The 21,083-nt window shown below is 49.3% G+C and overlaps 1 protein-coding gene across 2 annotated transcripts; it reads left to right on the top strand.

Annotated features, from left to right (window-relative positions):
• The first annotated feature begins 3,604 nt into the window (after positions 1-3,604).
• TRAPPC3 (trafficking protein particle complex subunit 3) lies at positions 3,605-14,143 on the top strand. 2 transcript variants are annotated; one of them, XM_042245486.2, is made up of 6 exons: positions 3,605-3,747; positions 11,090-11,187; positions 11,912-12,009; positions 12,248-12,347; positions 12,754-12,936; positions 13,389-14,143. In XM_042245486.2, coding segments are annotated over exons 3-6 (405 nt in total). In that variant the 5' UTR covers positions 3,605-3,747; positions 11,090-11,187; positions 11,912-12,007; the 3' UTR covers positions 13,509-14,143. The 2 variants fall into 2 exon arrangements, with proteins under 2 accessions (XP_042101420.1, XP_004001847.1); XM_004001798.5 differs by lacking the exon at positions 11,090-11,187.
• Positions 14,144-21,083: the final 6,940 nt, after the last annotated feature.

Here is a 21,083-nt window from a genome sequence, read left to right as displayed (position 1 = left end):
AGCAGAGCCCCATCTTTGTTGTCAGTCATTCTATCTGCAGGGTGAGGGGACCATGTGGATGGCAGAGTCCAGGCAGAGTCCTTTGTGAGGTCAGAGACCTCTGGGCCTGCATCTTCTAGAGCTTACCAGGCCCACACTGAGCCAGGCAGTGATTAGACCGAGAATTCATGAACAGAACCCAATATGGGAGAGCCATCTGGGTTCTGTACCCACAATCTTGAGAGTGCAGTAGGAACAAAGACATACATAAGTGGGAATTGTGAGATACCTTCAATACCTGGAGCTCAATCATAGTAGAGGGGCAAACAGTAACTGAAGATGAAGAGATAGGCCAGGGATGGCAACTACATGATGTAGATACTGGGGAGCTGTTGAAGGTTCTTCAGAAGGAGAAGGGTGAGCAATGCTTCAGAACTGGAAATCTTCCATTGTGTCTAATGATCTAGGATTGACTTTGAGGAGTGCCTGCAAGGAGTCAGCATTAGCCTACTCAGTGGTTCTCAATCAGAGGCAGTTTTCCACCCCAGGGGACATTTGGCAATGTTTAGAGGCATTTGTGGTTGTCACAACTAGGGATGCTACTGGCATCTAGTACTTAGACACCAGGATGTTGTTTAACATCTTGCAACGCACAAGAGCACCTCCTGAACAGTCATCAGGCCTGGAATGTCAATGGTACTGAGGTTGAGGAACCCTTCCCTGGACTGAGGGTGGAGGCACCTGCACTTCCCAGTTGTTAGTCAACTTGATGGTCAGTTCTCCTGGCCAGCCCCAGGAGGCTTCCTACACACTTGGTGGGTCCACAGGAAGTCCTGAGAGCACTGATGTCCTGTGATTGATGCAGTTGGAAGAGAAAGATGGAGTGGACTCCTCTCCATTATGCCCCCTAATGGATCAGGATCCTTGGTGCATCCCAGGCCCTGGCAATTGATCAGATTTAGAGTGGGTATCTCTGAGTTTGGGGCTGGGTGCAAGTGTTCCATGTTGCCCCCTAAGCATTAGACATCCCAGAGAAGGAGCAAGCAGGGCACTTGCAACATCATTGGCGACTGAGAATGCCCTGCCTTCTTCCAGTGAGGGGCCAGGGAACTCTGTGGTCTCCCAAGTTCCTCCCCTACACCCAGGGCAGTCCCCTCCCCCTTCAGGAAACAGGCTTGAATGACCTGTCAGTCTTACCGTGACGCTGGGCTGCGGCTAGGAGTCAGGTCACTGAAATATGTCCCCCTCCTGATCCCACTAGGGGGAGAGCAGGAGCAAGAGCATTTACCAACCTCCTAGGTTAGGTGCGGGAGGGTCCAAAGTGGATCATCCAAGAGATGAAGGAAATCACTGGGTGACTTGACAAAGAGATATGAATTGGGACCAAGGCCCTGGAGGCTGTCTCCACTCCTACACAAGTAGGAAGTAGGAGGGGCCTCATGGTGGGTGCAATTTGAGAGACCAGACATCAGATTCTCACATCCACCCTACCCCCAAGGCACAACAGCAAGAAGGGGTCTCTAACCCAGACCACTCTGCTAGGGAACTGTAACCTCCAGGGCTCACTCCCTGGGACTGGAGGTGGGGAATGTCCTCAAAGGCCAATGTTGACACCAGCTGCAATACGGCTTCCCTCCCTCCAGATCTTGCAGAGGGGAAGTAACAGAGAGGGATTGGTGGGAGAAGGAACTCAGATTCGGGATTAAATAGGTTCAACCTTTTGGGTTCTTGGAGCGGGGGCTCTAGTGCTCCTGTTAGGGAAGGGGGGCTATCCCTGCTGCATTAGTTTCCTGGAGCCCTGAGCACCCAAGGAGCCAGGGTGAAGCTGGGGAGGAGGGTGCCTGTTGTTCTTAAATGTCCTGGCCCCCAAGAGGTGATGGAGAGGGACTGGTAGTTGGGACTGAGAGCCCTTGAAGAAGTTACTAAGGAGCCAGGAGATCTTTTAGACTAGCCTGGAAAGGACCCCGCCCCCACCCTTGATTCAGGACTGCTGACTCTCCCTTGGAGGAGGAGTCCCAAAGAAAAAGAAGCCAAAAGGAGGAATCACAGGCAGAGAGGGGAAGAATCTCAAGAGGCTGTAAGATGGGCAGGGAGAGGCTCCGCCTGGCCTGACAGCAGGCTGGGTGGGGTCGAGCGGCTGGCTGTGACTGTGACTCAGGTTTCTGTGGGCAGCCAAGGGCAGCCGGCAGGGAGGAGCCCAGACCAACAGACAGGCCAGCCAACTGCAGCTTTCACCTCAGCTGTCCTCTCTCCTGGGAATGCAGGAGGTTCTTCTCTAACTTTGCTGGCCTCTGAGGGCTAGCCCACCCCTGCTCTCTCATCCCCACCCCCAACTGACCCTCATGTTCCTTCCCAGAGCCCTCAGCCCAGGCACTGACACAGGACAGAGTCAAAGGTCACTGCCTCTAGAGAGTCCCCAGCATGTCTGTGCCACAGGAGAAGAGTAAAATAATAATTGGTTCTGCACCGAGAGGGACAGACTGGGGGAATCTTGGGTACTGGTTTTCAGGCTGAGCAGCTTGGGCCCCCCAGCCTTCCCCAGCCAGGATGGCTCAAGTCTGGTCGGGCTGGTTGTCATGGTGAAGACTAGGGGCTAGAATGCAGCTGCCAGAGTCAGGCTACCAGGCCTAAATCAGAAGACGGGGCTCAGGGACTCAGCACAGTCCTCTCAGAACTGACTAGCCAGGCAGGGATGGTTGGAGCTGAAACCAAAGAACTATGGTCAGGGACGGTAGGACTTCCCTTTGGTGATGGGTGAGGGTGTGGCCCGCTCATTCCCCTCGTATTTCTGGGGCCTGTTTGCAGGGCTGTGCTTTCAGAGTGGCTGAAAGAAAGGGAATGCACGTTTACTTTGTGCCAAGTGCTCTGCATACATGTCTCACCGACCTTCACAACAACCAAGAGAGCCAGCAATTTGCCTAAAATGGCAAAGCTAGGATTAAAATCCAGAACCGGCTGCTACCAACGTGATCTTTCTTTTCTGGGAACCAGTCTTGTTCTAGGGAAGAGAGAGGGAGAAATTGACCTGAACTTTATCAGACTGGATATTTCATCAGGAAGCCACGGTGGTAGGATGCAGGTGCTCGCTGCCTTTGGGGTTTGGGGACAGATGACGGTTCGAAGAGAAAGTCACTGGTGAAATACTTGTCACATAGTAGGTGGTCATCAAATATTTTTGTAAAGCAGCAGCCAGATCTGTGTAGGAGCCATGGCCAATTTTCTGGGACATCCTGGGAGCTTCTGCCTCTGAATTGCAGCAACAGCGGAAGAAGCTAGTTTGAAAGAGGGACTTTCCAAGACCATCCCTGGCGGGAGGAATTTGCGGAGCATCAGAGTGACGATTAGGCAGGGTGGGAAAGAACTGTGTGGATGATACAGGATTACTGCAAGCTGCGGACGCCACCCAGCGGCCATAAACCAGGCGATAGGGAGCCATGTTACAAGAGTCCTCTGTGCGCGGAGCATTCTGGGAGTTGTAGTCGGGCTGCACTAAGGGGCGGTGTTGCCAGTGGGGCTGTTGGGTGCTGTGGTCCGGCGTTTATTGGGCGGGAAGAACCCTCGTCTGCCGGACTACGAATCCCGTGGTGCCCCGCGGCCAGCTGCGCAGGCGCGGTGAGTCGGTGCCGGTCAATCCTTAACGCTGAGGGGGCAGCGAGCTGGGTCGAGCAGTGTTGGGAGGGGTTGCCGAGTGGGTCTGTGGCGAGGCAGGGTAAGGCGGCTGGCACCATGTCGAGGCAGGCGAACCGTGGCACCGAGAGCAAGAAAATGGTAACCGGAGCGTGTGACCTCGGCGGGTGGGGCGGAATGGAGGTGTTCTGGGGAAGGGGCCCAGCGCGGGGTGCAAGTCTCAACTGGAAAGGCGCCTTCTACCAGCCCTGGGAGGGAGTGGTTCCGCTGGAGGGAAGAAAGGGGCTCATTGGTGGGTCGAGAGCGGAGACTAGCTCTGGGAGCGTGCCGGGTGCGGGGCAGGTTGGAGGGCCGCTGGAGGAGCTCGAAGACCTCTTCCCCCGCCACCTGAGTGCGATTGGGTACGAGACCAACAACGACGGCGACGATAATAGTAGCTCCCACTGTTGCTCTCTTGCTGCATTAGGCGCTGGGCCAAGCACTTTACGTCTATTATCTCATTTAACCAGCAAAATAACTCGTCAGGTGGATGATAAAATCGCCGTTTCAAAACTCAGAGGTTGCATAACTTGCCCCTATTTACAGCTAAGACGAGTTAGGATTTGAACCCGTGTCTCTCTGACTTCAAAGCTAATGCTTCAGACTACTGGACTATAATGTCTCCCACATTGTGCCGTGGGCATTGTGAGATGCTCAGGTACTGATTTAACCAGAAAGCAAGAGAGTAAGGGGGTGGGCCAGAGTAGACCGTAAGTGGTCCCCCTCTGGTGAAGGTGGACAGGCTCCTTTCTTGTCCTGGAAATAGTAGGACACCATCTATCCTAGAAAGTTTGGCTGCCGATGGGGGCTGGCCTGGAAAGTAAAGTGGATGATGTTTTTCTCCAAACTAAGGGGATTTCTTGACAGGTGTTTCTTTTCTTTGGCATCTTCTTACTTCCTCTAGAATTGCCCATTTGTCTTTATTTTCTGATTTACAAACTGAGTTATTGAAGGTCGCATGCAGGGCAGATCTGCGGCCTTTTGTTGACACTCAGCTCTACAAAAGATGACAACTTCCATTACACCTTTGTATCTTATACCAGGAACAGCCACCAAATATGGGCAGCAGGAGGCCCTGTTACTCCAGAGTAGTACTGTACTTTTCCTCTGTCGGATCTCTTTGAAAAGTAGATAATAGCTGTGGACCTCCCCAGGAATAGTAAATAGACAAACATAAACAGACATTTACTTACATTTAGGGGGAACTTGTGGGCCCCCGAAAATACTCTGTGAATCATAGGTTAAGAATTCCTGTTTTGGAGGAAATAAGAAGAAAAAGGAAGAAGAGTGTTTTGCTAGGCAGCAGTGTCATGCAGGTTAGCGGTCCCCAACCTTTTTGGAGTTAGGAACCAGTTTCATGGAGGCCAGTTTTCCATGGGGCGTGGGGTGCAGGTGATTTGGGGATGGTTCAAGCGCGTTACATAATTGTGCACTTTATTTCTGTTACTACATCAGCTCCACCTCAGATCATCAGGCCTTAGATCCCAGAGGTTGGTGACCCCTGATGTATTGTAAAAAGCATGGATATTTGTTGGAATCCTGATTGGTCCTCAGTTTACTTATCTATACAATGGGGAAATAATGCCTTTCTAGGATTAAGTGAGATAACAGTGTAAAATGCAAGGGACATCATATATGTTTATTTTCCTCTCCTTTTCCTCTGTGAGCAGATATCAGAAGTTTTCCTGTTTAGTTTTCATATCTAACTCTTTTTCGTATCTTTTTTAAAAACTTGAAACCAACATTGAAACTTTTAATACAAGTTTAGCAGGAACCTTCAGTCCCCACCCGGCATCCCTCAGTATTCACTTAGTTTTGGCAACCCTCAGTATTCACTTAGTTTTGGTGAATTGAGGGAATTAGGGACTGGCATCAGTGCACTCCTGCTTCAAGAGTTTTGCTACTGCTGTGGTCTCTGCTTGGAACCTTTCCCCCAGAGAGTAGCTCCTCCTCACCTCATTTACAGGTACTCACCTCCACCTGACTAGTTCTCAATCCTCTTACTCTGTTTCTCTTCAAGCACTGTCTATTTCATTTAAAATGCTTCATTATAAATTATGTATTTACTTGTTTGTTTATAGTCGCCCCATGAGAATAACTCTACGAAAGCAAGGGTTGATTTGTTAACTGCTGTACTTCCAGCACCTAAAATGATGCTTGGCACTAGGCAATCTGTATTAAGTGAGTGACATGAAGGTTTGGTGCATCCTGTCATTCAGTTCCTATTGGTACCCACCTGAGGCTTGTCACGTGATCCTCTTTGTAGCCACCTGGTTTTGACATGCTCCCCTTCTTTCCTGTCTGCCTGGGGAGCTTCTGCCTCTAGCAGTCCACTTCCCAATCAGCCCAGCCTTCTGCTAATTGCTGTGTTCCCAGTTAACCCTTCCGAAACGTAAATGGTGAATATGGCCAAGTAATTAGATCTCTGCTTTTAATCTGTGCAAAGAGAAACAACCCATTTGTCTAGCAAACTTTTCCTGGGGCCCAGCTCTGTGTAAAGCATTGTGGGAAATGCAGAGTTGAAGTCCTAGTCCCTAACCCTGAGAAGCAGTCCTCTATGAGAGAGGTTGAAAAATATACAATGCCAGGAGCATAGAAGTGTCTGGGATTGAGCCCTGGCTTCACTGCTTACTTGTGTGACCTTGGGCAAGTGTCTTCATTGCTATCAACATCAGTTTCACTATCTTTATTTATTTATTTTTGGCCACAGCAAGCAGCTTGAGGAATCTCAGTTTCCCCTACCTGGTATTGAACCCATGCCCTCTACAGTGAAGCATGGAGTCCTGAGCACGGGACCACCAGGGAAGTCCCAGCAACCTTTTTCTTTTTACATTAAAGTTTATCTACAACACTATGCTAGTTCCATGTGCATATAGTGATTCAATGTTATTAGGTTGGTGCAAACATGATTTTTTGTTTGGACTGTGGTTTTGGACTGTGAATTTTAAATCATTATAACTAGGCTCAAACACATCTTTATTAATCAAAATAGGAACCAACACATTTTTTTGGTTGTACAAACAACACATTGTTGCCAACAAGAAATAAGCGTGTTCATTTCTATAGTGTAAAAATCTGTGATTTGGGATTCGACGAACTCTTGGAAAGCATTTTCTGCCTGCTGCTGGTTGTGGAAGCATTTTCCCTGCAAAAAGTTGTCAAGATGCTTGAAGAAGTGGTAGTCGGTTAAATGAGGTCAGGTGAATGTGGCAGATGAGGCAAAACTTTGTTGCCCAATTCGTTCAGCTTTTGAAGCGCTGGTTGTTCGACCTGTGGTCAGCCGTTGTCTTGGAGCAGAATTGGGCCCTTTTTTGTTGACCAATGCTGGCTGCAGGCGTTGCAGTTTTCAGTGCATCTCATCGATTTGCTGAGCATACTTCTCAGATATAATGGTTTCGCCAAGATTCAGAAAGCTGTAGTGGAAGAGACAGGCAGAAGACCCCCAAACAGTGACTGTGACCGTTTTTTGGTGCAATTTTGGCTTTGGGCAGTGGTTTGGAACTTCTTGGTCCAGTCACTGAGCTGGCTGTTACTGGTTGTCACATAAAATCCACTTTTCGTCATATATCATAATCTGATTGAGAAATGGTTCGTTGTTGCATAGCATAAGAGAAGATGACACTTCAGAATGATGATATTTTTGATTTTCAGCTCATGAGGCACCCACTTATTGAGCTTTCTCACCTTTCCAGTTTGCCTCAAGTGCTGAACCGTAGAATGGTTGACATTGAGGTCTTTGGCCAATTCTCGTGTAGTTATAACAGGATGAGCCTTGATGAGCCTCTCAATTGGCCATTGTCGTTGCATGCTTGTCACCTTCCGATGGCCGGCCACTGCGCTCCTCATCTTCGAGGCTCTTGTCTCCTTTGCAAAACTTCTTGAACCACCACTGCACTGTACATTTATTAGCAGTTCCTGGGTCAAATGCATTGTTGATGTTGCGAGTTGTATCTGCTGTTTTATGACCCATTTTGAACTTGAATAAGAAAATCGCTCAAATTTGCTTTCTGTGTAACATCATTTCCCTAGTCTAAAATAAACATAAGGGACTTTCCTGGTGGTCCAGTGGTTAAGATTCTGAGCTTCCAGTGCAGAGGGCCCAGGTTCGATCCCTGGTCAGGGAACTAGATCCCACATGCTGCAACCAAGAGCTCACATGTTATAACTAAGACCCGGCACGGCCAAATAAATATTTTTTAAAAATAACAAAATAGAATAAACATAAAATAAACAGCAAGTAGTGTCATTAGCAAAAAATCATACAGTGAGACATACACATTAAAATGATGTATAACATGACCACATTTATTTAAGAATGTATTCCAGTATCAAACAGCAGAGTTCAACAATGTAAAACCACAATTATGTTTGCACCAACCTAACACTATACACAGAGAAGGCAATGGCACCCCGCTCCAATACTCTTGCTTGGAAAATCCCATGGGCGGAGGAGCCTGGTGGGCTGCAGTCCATGGGGTTGCTAAAGTTGGACACGACTGAGTGACTTGACTTTCACCTTGCACTTTCCTGCATTGGAGAAGGAAATGGCAACCCACTCCAGTGTTCTTGCCTGGAGAATCCCAGGGACGGCGGAGCCTGGTGGGCTGCTGTCTATGGGGTCGCACAGAGTCGGACACGACTGAAGCGACTTAGCAGCAGCAGCAGCAACACTGTACACTACAAAATGGTCACCACACAGGCATTCTTGTTAGTAAAGATGTTAACTAACCTTTGTGTGTTTAGGCCTGCCCTTTTTTTGTGTTGTGACTATTCTCCAGAGCTCAGATGAGTTACTACTTAAGTAGCAGCCCTCAGAATCTCCCTTGACAGAAGGCTGGAGAGTGACGAAGAGGGAGGGACTCAGTCCTGTTACTGACCTTCCTTCCCTAGCATCTTGCGGGGCAGTCACACTGGATTATTTGTGTTGACAAAAATAGTAAGTATGACTCTTAATAAGTATCTTGGAACTTTAGCTCCAAAGGTTAGCCCCCTAAGGAGTTTGGATGTTTTGTTTGGTGCACTGACTACAAAGCTGCCTGAAAACCATCAAGTGCAGGAGCTTACCTGAGTGTAGGGCTTGGCTTAACTTACTCTGCACAGGGTGCCTGAAGTACTTGACTTTGCCAGCATGAACTCACTCCTGTGGTTTCTTGGTCTGCAAAGCATCTTTAAGTCCATTATCTCATTAGACCCTCCCCTTCCATCAACCCTGTGATTGGCACAACAGATTTCACTGTTACTTTTTTTGTTGGGAAAAGATTGAAGTTCAGCAGAGTGAAGTGACTTAGCTAAAGTCTTTCAGCCAGTGACAAGTCTATACTTAGAATCAGGTCTTCTGACTATAAACCCTGTATCCTTCTATATGCCTTACTAATTGCTTTAAAGTTCTTTATAGTGATTCAGAATCTCCCTCTTTGAACCTAGTTCAGAGTGCTTTCTGGCACCACGCCACAGAGAAGCAGTTTAAGAACAAAAATAACATCTACTCTTTTTCTTTTTTTTGGCCTTATGTGGGATCGAACCCATGCCCCTGCAGTGGAAGTGTGGAGTCTTAACCCCTGGACTGCCGGGGGAGTCCTACCGTACCTACTTCTTGAGTAGGTGCTATGCTGCAGGCACTCTACACACGTCGTCTCACTGATAATCCTGAAGGGCACATAATGTTGCCACCACTGTACAACTGGGAAAAGCTGATATTCAGGGAGATTAAGCAGTGACTTAGGAAGACTTAACTTTTTACAGGACAGTGCTCAGCACTAAGAAGAATGAGTCTGTTACTTAACCTATCACCTATAAAATGGGGATAACTAGTGTTTATTTTGCTGACCTCTCATGGTTGTTGTGAAGATCAATAAGTAACTGTGAAGATACTCTAAAAGTTTTATAAATGTTAATGATCGTTATTATTAAACATACTTAAAGCAGTCTGAAAGTAGAAGTTTTGCGAAGAGATTCCTGTTTCTGTTGGGAGGAAGAGTGTGCTTATGTTCAGTGACAGGATGGGGCTGGTTGAATGATGTGACCTTGATGGTACCGTGGAACCTTAAGTTATAAGGGTCTTCAGAGTGCAGCCTCTTGTTACTTCTCTGAGTTCCTCTTCTGTTCTCTCTTGGGTTTACTCATCTCTGGTCACACTGCTCTCCTAGCTGTGTCTCACACATAGCAGACACACACCCCCCCTCAGGGCCTTACACTTGCTGCCTCCAATTTTTTCCCCTACATATCTTCGTGGCTTTCCCTTATTACCTTCGGGTCTTTGTACAACCGTCATCTTAATGAGGCCTTTTCTAACTACCCTATCTAAAATTGACACCCCCCCCCATATACATATTGGTGAACATAAATACTCACTAATCTTTTACACTCATTTTCCTCCGTGGCTCTTATACTGTCTGGCAAACCATTTATTTATTCAGTTTGTTGCTTGTTTCCCTCCTGTTAGGTAGTTTCTGGTACATAGTAAACCTTGAATGAAAGGTTTTTCCTACACTACAGCTCATTTCCTTTTCCGTTGTCGTGCACTATTTATGTCATGAGCTATTATTCCACATAGGCTTGGTTCATAATTGAGTGGAGATAAACTTAGAAATTAAGAGAGGCTGTGGAGAGTCTGGGTCATATTCCATTCCCAGATTCCAGGCTTATTGATTCCGTGAGCACCAACAGATCTCTTTAGGGCCTTGAGTTTTCTTATTGATAAATTGGGGGCTGCTGCATGTGTGAAGTGCTTAATAACATCGTGATATGTATGTTACTTGGCATCATGGTGGGCAAGGCTCTTGGACTCTCAGTTCTAGGACTCATTAATAATGCAAGGAAAGCTCTTCTGATTTAATGCAGTGGCGCCAACTCTATGGACTGGTTACTGCTGGACTGTCTCCATCTATTCATGCCCAGGCCACTCTAATGCCAAACCCTTAACTTTACTAAAAATCATTCTTCTCCTTAATAGCTCCCCTTTAACTGCCATACTTGGTAATATACCCTGATCTTGGAGATACCCTGACCTGTTTTAGTTGAATTCAGAGAGCTTACTTATTCAGAAGCTGATTCTTTTTGACTCCGTAGTATAGCTATCTTTTGTTTTTTTGTGGGGGGGAGGTGATTAATACTGCAGTTGTTGGGCACAGTGAACAGAATGAACAGTGGCTTAGAAACTTCTGGTTTCAGTCCCCCCAATTACTTTTGTCAATAGTTATCTGTCCTTGGACAAATTACTGAAGTTTTCTCATCTCTAAAACCAGATTAGTTCCTGCCCTTTATGCTTTACAGAGTTAGTGTGGAGTGGAAACTGAGATAATGAAAAATAGAATGCAGTATGTAAGCAAAAGGCATTCGCATTACTATTCTTGCAGTGACCTCATCGCCAGGCCCTGAGGATGAGGTGAGGAATGATGGGTCCTGGGAGCCTGGGCTTTGACTTGAGTTATACTTTCTTCCCCAGAAGACTTGCAGACAGAAGGGTGCTCTTCTGCAAGTCTGACAAGCCTCCATGCAGAAGGCACTGGTTGGGTGGCACTTGATTTTCAGCCTTATTTCTATGTAAGTACGTTGACCCAGATGTTAACACGTTTCTCACTTTGTTTAACTTTGATAATGCCTTTGCTCCAACCTGCTGCTTTTATTCTGTAGTCTTGGTATTTGCTGTTCCTTTCACCTTCCCATCTCTCTGTTTTTTGGTAGGTAGGTGACAGGATTCTTTATCTGAGAAAGAGATTCTGTGGTTCTAACTGTGGTTGTAATAGAAGCCAGTCCAGGTCAATATTGTGTTCCAGGCACAGAAAAGATTGTATTTCCTTCAGTTACCCCTTTCCTACAAACACTTCAGCTGTGTCAAGAGGAACATTATTTTTCCCCCTGTTGGTGACTTGGAGGGCTCTTCACTAGTGCACTGGACTTCATCTGGTACTTCCTTCCTCCCCACTCCTCTGCTGCTCCTAGATGGGGCCTTAGGAGTGCAGTTCGGCTTGGCAGCTGTGGTGGGGTCCTGGGTCAGCAGAAGTCACCTCGGTGTGTTGGAAGGGTAACTGCTCAGTGGATGAGGCACCTTTCCCAGCCCATTTTCGAGTGGGTCTGGTTGCAGCCCTGTCGCATGGACCCTAGGGAGCCAGATTCTTTGGTTACTCCACAGAGGATGATGCTCTTTCCCACGGGACACCATAGCCTTCCATTGAATTCTGCCAGTTGCATTGAGGCTGATCTAGACTCTCACCAAACCTTCTCTTTTGTGTGGCTTGCTCCTGACTGCCTTTTCAATCTCTTTTAGAGCTCTGAGCTCTTCACCCTGACCTACGGGGCTCTAGTTACCCAGCTCTGCAAGGACTATGAAAATGATGAAGATGTGAATAAACAGCTGGACAAAATGTGAGTGGGCTCCTCTGTGGGAGAGACAGGAATGGGACTCCTGAGCACGCCGAGTCTACATGGTCCCTTAGAGCCCAGAACAAGGTCCTCTGTCAGAGCCAAGCCTTCGGGTGCTGTTTCCACTGCTTATTTATTGGGAGGTTTGGGGACTGTCCTCATTGTCCCTGTACTACCAACAGCATTACATTCAGACATAAGACATTCAGACCCCATAACATAGTCGGTTCTCTCATTTCAGGGGCTATAACATTGGAGTCCGACTGATTGAAGATTTCTTGGCACGGTCAAACGTCGGGAGGTGCCATGACTTTCGGGAAACTGCAGATGTCATTGCCAAGGTCATTATCCTGGGCCACCAGGCCATGCTGAAGAATTATCATTGGAAGGCACTGCTTACCACCCTCTCCCTTAGAGAGGCCCTTAGTATTCCAGAAGAATAGCTAGGCAGCTGTCTGGGCCAAAGAAGCCTTGCTGGTGGTTTAAGAATAGTACAGATGATGAAAAAGGGAAGAATGGTTGGGAGCATCCCTGTGGATTAAAGCCCCACTGGAAGGAGAGGGGTGTGGAGTTGTGCACAGTTGCTTTTCCTTCTTTGCCCTGAATACCTGAGGCTTCGGTGTCTTGCGGAGGCCCTAGTTTTTTTCCAGAGCCATTTAAGTCCCCTTTCTGGTCCCATCACATCACCTTCCCTGGTGCACAGCCCCTCCTGCTCTTCCCATAGTGCCATTGTGTGTCTCCTGACAGGTGGCGTTCAAGATGTACTTGGGCATCACTCCAAGCATCACCAATTGGAGCCCAGCTGGTGACGAATTCTCCCTCATTTTGGAAAATAATCCCTTGGTGGACTTCGTGGAACTTCCTGATAACCACTCATCCCTTATTTATTCCAATCTCTTGTGTGGGGTGTTGCGAGGAGCCTTGGAGATGGTGAGTGCAGCTCTTTTCCTTCTGAGACACCTGAAGGGTAGTAGGGTCTTAATAAATGTTTGAATGAATGAATGAGAGTGAAAAGAAGGGTTTAGAGCTCACCTGGAGATGACGAGGCTGCCAGGCATAGGATCCAAGTTGGAGATCTCTACGTGGTGTTGATCCTCGTTGCTTAGGCTGAGAGGTGGTGCTGTCAGCCCCCAAAGCCTGGGAGCATCCATTCCCAGATTGGCTTATCTGGTGACAGTTTAATTTGTGAATGTTCTTTGCTTAGTCTCTCCTGTTGGGTTGGGGCCACTGCCTTTTTTCACAGGAACTAGCAACCTTGTCCTTGTGGAAACCAACCCCCTTGTTTAGGCTGCTCTAGGTGAGGCAGTTGTAGCTGCATGCCCAGTGATTTCACAGAGGCCATGGCCAGGCAGCTGCCCCTTCATTTTCACACTGTCCCTCAGGTCCAGATGGCTGTGGAGGCCAAATTTGTCCAGGACACCCTGAAAGGAGACGGTGTGACAGAAATCCGGATGAGGTTCATCAGGCGGATTGAGGACAACCTCCCAGCCGGAGAGGAATGACCACCCCAGGACTCCAGGGCAGCCAGCAGGAGCACTTGTTGGATCAGAAAGCCTCAGTGCTCCTCCTGCCGTTGAGAATTCAGTGACTCTTTAACGGATGTTATATATTCTTCTAACCTTGTTTCCGTTCTCCGTGTTAATAAAGAGCAGACTGTGATATAGTCCATTTACCCTCAAGTATGCGCATTCAGGAGCGAAATTCTGTGCTCCCTATCCCTTCACAGGGGCTGGATGTAGTCATCCTTGGTTGGACTAGAAGGAGCTCAAACCATTTTACATTCCTGTTTGAATTTTCCAAAGCAGAACCCACTTTGACCCCATTAAGAGGTAAACCTCGCGCACCTATACCTGGGTCTTCAGAAAGTCATTGGTGAGTGACTGTAGGGAGTCCAGGACTCACTGGACAGGGAGATGATGGGAGGGGTGGGGCGGATTTGCTGGCTGGAGTGTGATACCCTCTAGTGCTTGCCAGGAAAGGGGAGCCAGTCATGCCGGAAACATTGACTTCTGGGAAACCACCCAGGTCTCTCATTCCTCCCTGCTGTTTGGAGGCAACATCTCCTCTTTTTGCAGAGGGTCCATCTTTTTTTCTTACAGATTCTTCAATAAAGACACATTCTTGAGTGAAATCCCAATCATGTCCTGTTTTCTTTCTGCTCGGCCCTGGGAATTTTGTTACAATGGGATGTGCAGACCTGCTGGGTCCTGTGCCCTACCTTGATTTTATCTAATCCAGAAATACTTCTCCCTGTGGACCAGAGAGTCTGGGAAGCCTGGGAGCCAAGGAGGCTCCTTCAGAGTCATTATTGAGTCTACCGTCTATAGCAAAATCTAGAAGCAGACCAGTATCCCAGATCTTCCTAAAATGGACTAGCCTGGGCTCTTGGCCACCACGTTGGAGGATTTGGCTAGAAAGACCATGTAAACCTTGTTAGGGTGCCATTCAATGAGTGTTTACCAAGTGCCACCACTGCACTGAACGCTTCGTATGCATTATCTAATTCACAGTAATACCATTTTTAGAAGGCCACAGGTTGCCACGGTCATACAGCTAGTAAGTGGAGAAGCTAGGGTTCAAAGCCCCAGCCAGACTCCATAAGCCCATGTCTTTTTTTTTTCCTGCTCTGGGTCTTGGTTGTGGTACATGGGATCTAGTTCCCTGACCAGGGATAGAACCTGTGCCCCCTGCAGAGGAAGGTGGATCCTCAACCTCTGGGCCGCCAGGGAAGTCCATATTCTTAACCATGATGCCTGCTTCACACTGTGGGATGGTGGAGGAGCAGGCCCGCGGATCCCTCTCAGTCTCACAGAGCTTAGTGTAGCTTTTAAACAGGGGTCAGAGGTCATCAGGCCATATTTGGTAGCACTCTTCTTGGGGAGAGCCTCGGACCTTGAGGTCCAGATGCTCAGGTTGTTGGGGTGAAACAGAGCCCCAGACCTTCCCCAAGGTTAGTGGACGAGCCTGAGGTGAGGGGAACATTGTGCTTGAAGTGTGTCTGGTCGTAAAGTTCTAGGGCGCTGGAACACCCGACGTGCCTCTTCCAGCTGGGTTAAGCTGCTGACGAGGAGGAAAGATCACTTCTGGGGCCCATAAAGAAGGCCGAGCGCTGAAGAACTGATGCTTTTGAACTGTTGTGCTGGAGAAGACTCTTGAGAGACCCATGGACTGCAAGTAGATCAATCAATCCTAAAGGAAATCAGTCCTGAATATTCGTTGGAAGGACTGATGCTTAAGCTGAGGCTCCAATACTTTGGCCACCTCATGTGAGGAAATGACACATTAGAAAAGACCCTGATGCTGCGAAGATTGAAGGTGGGAGGATAAGGGGATGACAGAGGATGAGATCACTGACTCATGGACATGAGTTTGAGCAAGCTCCAGGAGTTGGTGATGGACAGGAAAGCCTGGTGTGCTGCTGCAGTCCATGGGGTCGCAGAGTTGGACATGACTGAGGGACTGAACTGAACTGATGCTTCCTCTAGGATCCCCTTCTCCGAACCTCTTTACCTCCCCCTCCAGAGACATACAGTTTGGGGCCCCAGTGCAGGCACCCCATTTTGGCCAGCTGCATCCTCAGCACCCAGCATGGGGTTGGGTGCAGTCACACCAGAGTGTGAGTGAATGAGAGCACGGCTGATGGAGTGAATGCTGGGGCCCGATGTGGAAAGCGTGTGGTATCTGGACCTGCCAAGAAAAGTGCGCTGCGCCACCCTTTCTCTCTCCAGGGGGGCCCTCGCCCTTCCTCTCCTCCTAGTACCACAGCCTACTTTCCAGCAGCTGTTTGTATGGCGTGAGGTTTTGGGTATTTCCTTTCCCAGAATTTAACTTGGGCAGCGTTACAGGGTCGGCAAGCTGTGGAAACAAAGTCCCCTTAGTAAGTTCTCCCAATTACAACTCCACAGTTGTGTGATGTGCACTCAGGGGCTGAGGGAAGGGAAAGGGCTGAGGACTATGAGCTATTCGGAACATCACCTCATTCTCTCCCCAGATGAGCCAACCATACAAAGCCCAGCTACCCAACAGCTGCGCCCCCCACCTCTGAAATTAATTAGCTGTAGATTACATACCCCTTTGCTTTACTGTGGCTGAGGGTGGACTACCCCCTGCCCCACAACCCACAGGCTAGGCCATTCCCCATCCATGATGTACTGGCACAGCCTCCCGACAAGAAGGGGCAGGGTTGCCTCGCTATATGGGAATGGCTGACTAACCAGGTGGGCTTCCCAAAGAGCCTGGGTGGCTGGAGAAGTCCATGCTGGTGGCTTTGGGGCTTGGCGCTGGCTGGGCAGAGTGCTAAGGAAAGGCCCTGTCTGCAGCCTTTGGCCACCAGGGGTCTCCAGATCACTGTAACATCCCGAGAGAGTAACCATGGGATCCCTGGTTCTCAGAATTTGCCAGAAGATGCACCTGATGGAGCAAATCTCAGAGGCTGGTCAGAGCCTGAAAGTGCCCCCTTCCTTTAGTCACAACCATTTGAAAACAAAGCTCCATGGCTGCCCAGGGCGTTGGAAAAAGCACACTGGCAAAGAAGTCTCTGGCTTCCATTCACACTCCATACTCATACTCCTGAGTATGAGACGTGCAGCCTCCTGAGTTGGATGCGCTAGCTCTGAGCTCTTATCTAACCAACCCCCTCACCTCCTGAGTGGAGACCAGAGTACTAGCCCTCTTCCCCTGATGTAAGAGGGTCCTGTCCCTGCCCCAGCCCCCAACCAGTGACATTTCGAGATTCAGGGCACCCCTTTCTCTGGCAGATTGGCTGCCCCTACATTTGTCCTGGGCATCCAGGTCTGAGAAGGTGGCCACAGAGGCCCAGGAGCAGAAATTGCATTAAGTAAAATTAAAACAGTTTCTTAACAAGTAGTCCATTGTGGCTGCTAGGGGGTGGTGGTGCAAGAAAGGCATCCTCCATTCTCCTGGAGCTTAAGTGCCACCATGTGCTGTTCCCTGGAAGCCAGAGGGCCAGAGGGAGGGCGGGGAGAGTGGCGGTGAGGAGCCTCACTGTTACCAATCCCCAGCCTTTGATGTCGGGCCAGGTCTGACCCCAGGACGGCAGCTGGCCACTGCCAGGGGAGCTGTGGGATGCAGCGCATTCCTGGGGGCAATTTGCACTTCTGGCAGAAGGAGAGGAAAGTTTCTACTGTGGGGAAGGGGGTGGAGAGAGGGCGCTGCAGCAGAGTTGAGGGGGTGGGTGCTGTGAGGAATAATGGAGGGAGTCAAGGCACAGGGCAGCAGCCTCCTGACTCAACCTGGCTCACTTAGACTGTGAGCTCGAAGCCTCCTCCAGGAAGGCTTCTCTGATGGACCCCAAACAGATGAGAAGCAGTACCCTCACCCCTCAACACACAGGTATAGTCCTGGGAGATGCTGAGAGAAGCAGCTGCTTGTCCCTTCTGGCTCTGGAGGCCTGGACCATCAGTCATGGGGGCATCTAGGACAAAGCCAGGCTGGAGGAGGGCTGGGAAGATGGCGTGATGAGCATGGCAGCTTGTGAGTGAATGCAGACCAATGTTATTCATAGCAACAGCTAATATTTATTGCAGAGTGACTCTGCCAGTGCTAGTCTAAGCACTTCACATGCATCTCTCGTTGAGCATTCACAATACTCCTAGCACTATTCCCATTTTGCAGATAAGAAGACCGAGATACACAGCTAACACATATTAGATTCAGGACTTGAACCAAAACAGCCCAGTATTGGACACTAAGCTCTTCTCCAGTATGTTCTGGGTTGCATATGTGTGTTTTTGTATTTCACTGAGTGACTATTTGCCTGTGTTCCTTGAAGAGTGTGTCTGTTATGTGAATTCTTTCATTTAATGAAAATGTGGCCCCAAGTTGAGGGCTGGAGACACGATGCTGGGAGATTTTATCCATGGGGAAGCAGCTGAAGGCATGTATGGTGATGGGGAGGACAGGTTGAAAATGGAGAGCCAAGGGTGAGCCCCAGCTCTGCCACTTATCGGTTATGTGACTCTGGACAAAGAATTGGATCTCTGGTCCTCAGTTTTTTCATCTGGAAAATGGGGATAATAATGCCTACCTTGCTGACTGTTTTGAGGATAAAACAAAATGAAGTATGTGTATTTCCTGGCCTAGGCTGAGTGTTCCCTAATTGGCAGTTATGATGAACATGATATTTGGGGGAATTATCTTGCAGAATTGCTGTGTGTGGATATATGAGTGTCTGCAGATGGTAATTTTGCAAAATCAGGGCCATGCCTCTATTGTTCATTGCTGTATTCCCAAGCGTCTAGCATCATTTTCAGCACAAAGCAGGTACTCAATAAATTTTTATTCACTGTTGACTAAGTGTAAGAATGGAGTAAGGCGGGCCCATAGAGGGTGGGTGGGTGGTGTGAACTCGGGGCAAAACGAAAATGCAGAGCCCCTGGTTCAGAAAAGATGACCCAAAAGAGCCTTAAACCAAGTCCTTCTGAGCTGCAAGCCCATGAAGCCAGCCCCAGCCTCCCCTTGCCTTTGAGCATCACCAGCCCCCAGCCCTCCCCCAGCCCAGCTAGGAGGGAGTATAAGGAGACTCTGCCCAGGCCTGCGCTTCCCAGGCAGCCTGAGGATTGCTCAGTGTGAGCAGGCCAGGAAGGGACTCAGTGACCTGCAGACCTCTCCCCCAGGGAGCCCCTCCTGAGCCAGACCATTCCTGAGAGCAGCCCTCTTGCCCTCCATCTGTCTAGAAACTTACCCCCCACCCCAAACCACCAACCAGGCCTCTGGGTGGTCTGGGCACATGTGGTCACATTTAGATGTTGATTGAAGCAAAATTGTTATAAGATTAGAATATTTAAGGTAACTTCAATTTCCATGGCATTACTGGGATTTTTGAGGATAGGGCTGAGAGGTCCCTGGGGGTGGAAGTGAGGAGAATGGTGGGGGCTGCAGGAGGGGTCTTCATTACCCTAGTTCTGTAAGAGAGGCCTCTGGTGGCTGGAAAGAAAGAAGGGCTCAAGAGAGGGAAGGGCTTCCCAGGAATTGTAGAAGCAAGAGTCCAGTCCCCTAGGGTGTGGGGTGGGCATGAGGGTGTGCAGAATCACCAAGGCCCTGGGAGAGCAGGGACAGCTACCAACACCCACCCCCTCCCCAGACGACTTGCACACCCCAGGCCACACATCCCTGCGAACGTCCCTCTCTCCCCTCAGTTTTCCTGGCAGATGGAAAGAGGAAGATTCCATTCAGGCCCTCCGCAGTCTCCAACCTAGAGCGGTTGGAGCCCAGAGAGTTTTCTTACTGACTTGTCAAGACAGAAGTCTAGAAGGAATGGGAGAATCACGGTGACAGGAATAACAGTTGCTAACATTAATTAAGTCATTACTCTGTGCCAGGCTTGGGTTAAGCCCTTTAAATTCACTGTTTCTAAGAGGCCCGATAGCATGGTGGGAAAGGGGGGAGACTGGGGAGCCAGCCTGCATGGAGTCACTTCCCAGCTCACCCACTTCCTAGCCAGGTGACCATGGGTGAGTCAGTTAACCCCTCTGTGCCTCTGTTTTCCCATCTACACAGTGGGGACAATACTCTTATCCATCTCAAAGGACTGGTGTGAGGATTCAACGAGTTAATCCATGATAAGTGCTTAGAACAGTGCTTGGTATGGAGTAAGAGCCCCGCAAGGGTTAGCTGTTGTCATCAGGGACTATCATTATCCCCCTTTTAAAGAGGAGGAGTTTGAGGTTTGAAGAAATGAGGTCACTTGCCCACAGTCACCAAGAGGCAGAACTGCGATCCCAGCCCAGGTCTGCGTGACTCTTCAGCCCATGCTCTAAATGGGGCAGGAGAGGCCACCATCAGCTCCGCCAGGGCTGTGCTAAGCAGGTTACGGGCCTCGTCTGGTTCAGTTTAACCAACCACACATTTCCTACCCTCACTCAGGCCTAGAACAGTCCTTGAATCCTCTTTTTTTGGCCTCGGATTCTTGTGGCTGAGGGAGATGAAGTCCAGAGACGGGCAGCAACTTGTTCAAGGCCACACAGCCGGCAACAGCAGGCAATCACAGGCAGAGCTGACCCCCTGATATCTAGGCACCATCAGAGCCAGACCAAGGCTGAAAGCCCTTGGCAGGTGGGATGGAGGACCGGCCAGGTGTCTGTCCTGGCTTAGCCCAGAGGTGAGCCTTGGCAGGAAAGTCTGCGACCTATGGTACACAGACATTCATTTCCTGCCTTGAAGTTTGCTGGGCCAAGAACTGGTAGAACAGCAGGTGGCTATGGAGGGTCATGGCAAGACTGTCTCAGCCTTGCTTTGGGGAGGGGCAACTGAGGCCCACCTTAAGGGTCCAGTGAAGACCAGGGACCACAGGACCATGGGACAGGGCCAGACTTGGCCTCCTAGGACCGGCTGAAAGGTGCAGGGGCTGGAGCCCTCTCTGCCTGCAGGGCCTTCAGCAGGGGGAGAACAAGAGAGGCTGGGGATGTACGAGGCACATAGAACCAGGCTGACGGGGGGCTCAGGAAAGTTTAAGGGGTAAGTCAGAAGAATCAGTGGAGAAAGTGATGGCCCCCTACTACAGTACTCTTGCCTGGAAAATCCCATGGATAGAGGAGCCTGGTGGGCTGAAGTCCATGGGGTAGCGAAGGGTTGGACACAACTGAGCGACTTCACTTTGACTTTTCACTTTCATGCATTGGAGAAGGAAATGGCAACCCACTCCAGTGTTCTTGCCTGGGGAATCTCAGGAACGGGGGAGCCTGGTGGGCTGCTGTCTATGGGGTCACACAGAGTCGGACACGACTGGAGCGACTTAGCAGCAGCAGCAGCAGAAGAATCAGAGGTAGGATCATGTGGGGGACTAAGTGTGTATTGCAGCAACTGTGCGCGTGGAGCCCATGGGAACCCCTTCCCCAGCACAAGAGGTACCTTGACTGCTGGCTTCACCAGCACCCCCATCACTGAACTCCCTCCCCCCCCCCCCACCCTGGAACAGCTCACACTCAGAGCTAAAAACTCTACATGGACTAATGGATTTAATCCTCACAACAAGCCTATGAGAGCTTTTCAGATGAGGAAACTGAGGCTTCAGAGGTTAGGCAACTTGCTCAAGACACGCATTTGATGAGTGGTGGCTC

Source organism: Ovis aries, chromosome 1, assembly GCF_016772045.2.
Source record: "Ovis aries strain OAR_USU_Benz2616 breed Rambouillet chromosome 1, ARS-UI_Ramb_v3.0, whole genome shotgun sequence".
In the NCBI taxonomy this organism is placed as follows: Eukaryota; Metazoa; Chordata; class Mammalia; order Artiodactyla; family Bovidae; genus Ovis; species Ovis aries.
The sequence above is the reverse complement of the archived record's forward strand: the minus strand, read 5'-3'. Positions and strand labels throughout refer to the sequence as shown.

Coding starts and splice junctions, on each gene's coding strand:
- TRAPPC3 (XM_004001798.5), top strand. CDS start 3,706: ATGTCGAGGCAGGCGAACCGTGGCACCGAGAGCAAGAAAATG. Junction 3,748..11,911: donor GCACCGAGAGCAAGAAAATG/GTAACCGGAGCG, acceptor AATCTCTTTTAG/AGCTCTGAGCTCTTCACCCT. Junction 12,010..12,247: donor AATAAACAGCTGGACAAAAT/GTGAGTGGGCTC, acceptor CTCTCATTTCAG/GGGCTATAACATTGGAGTCC.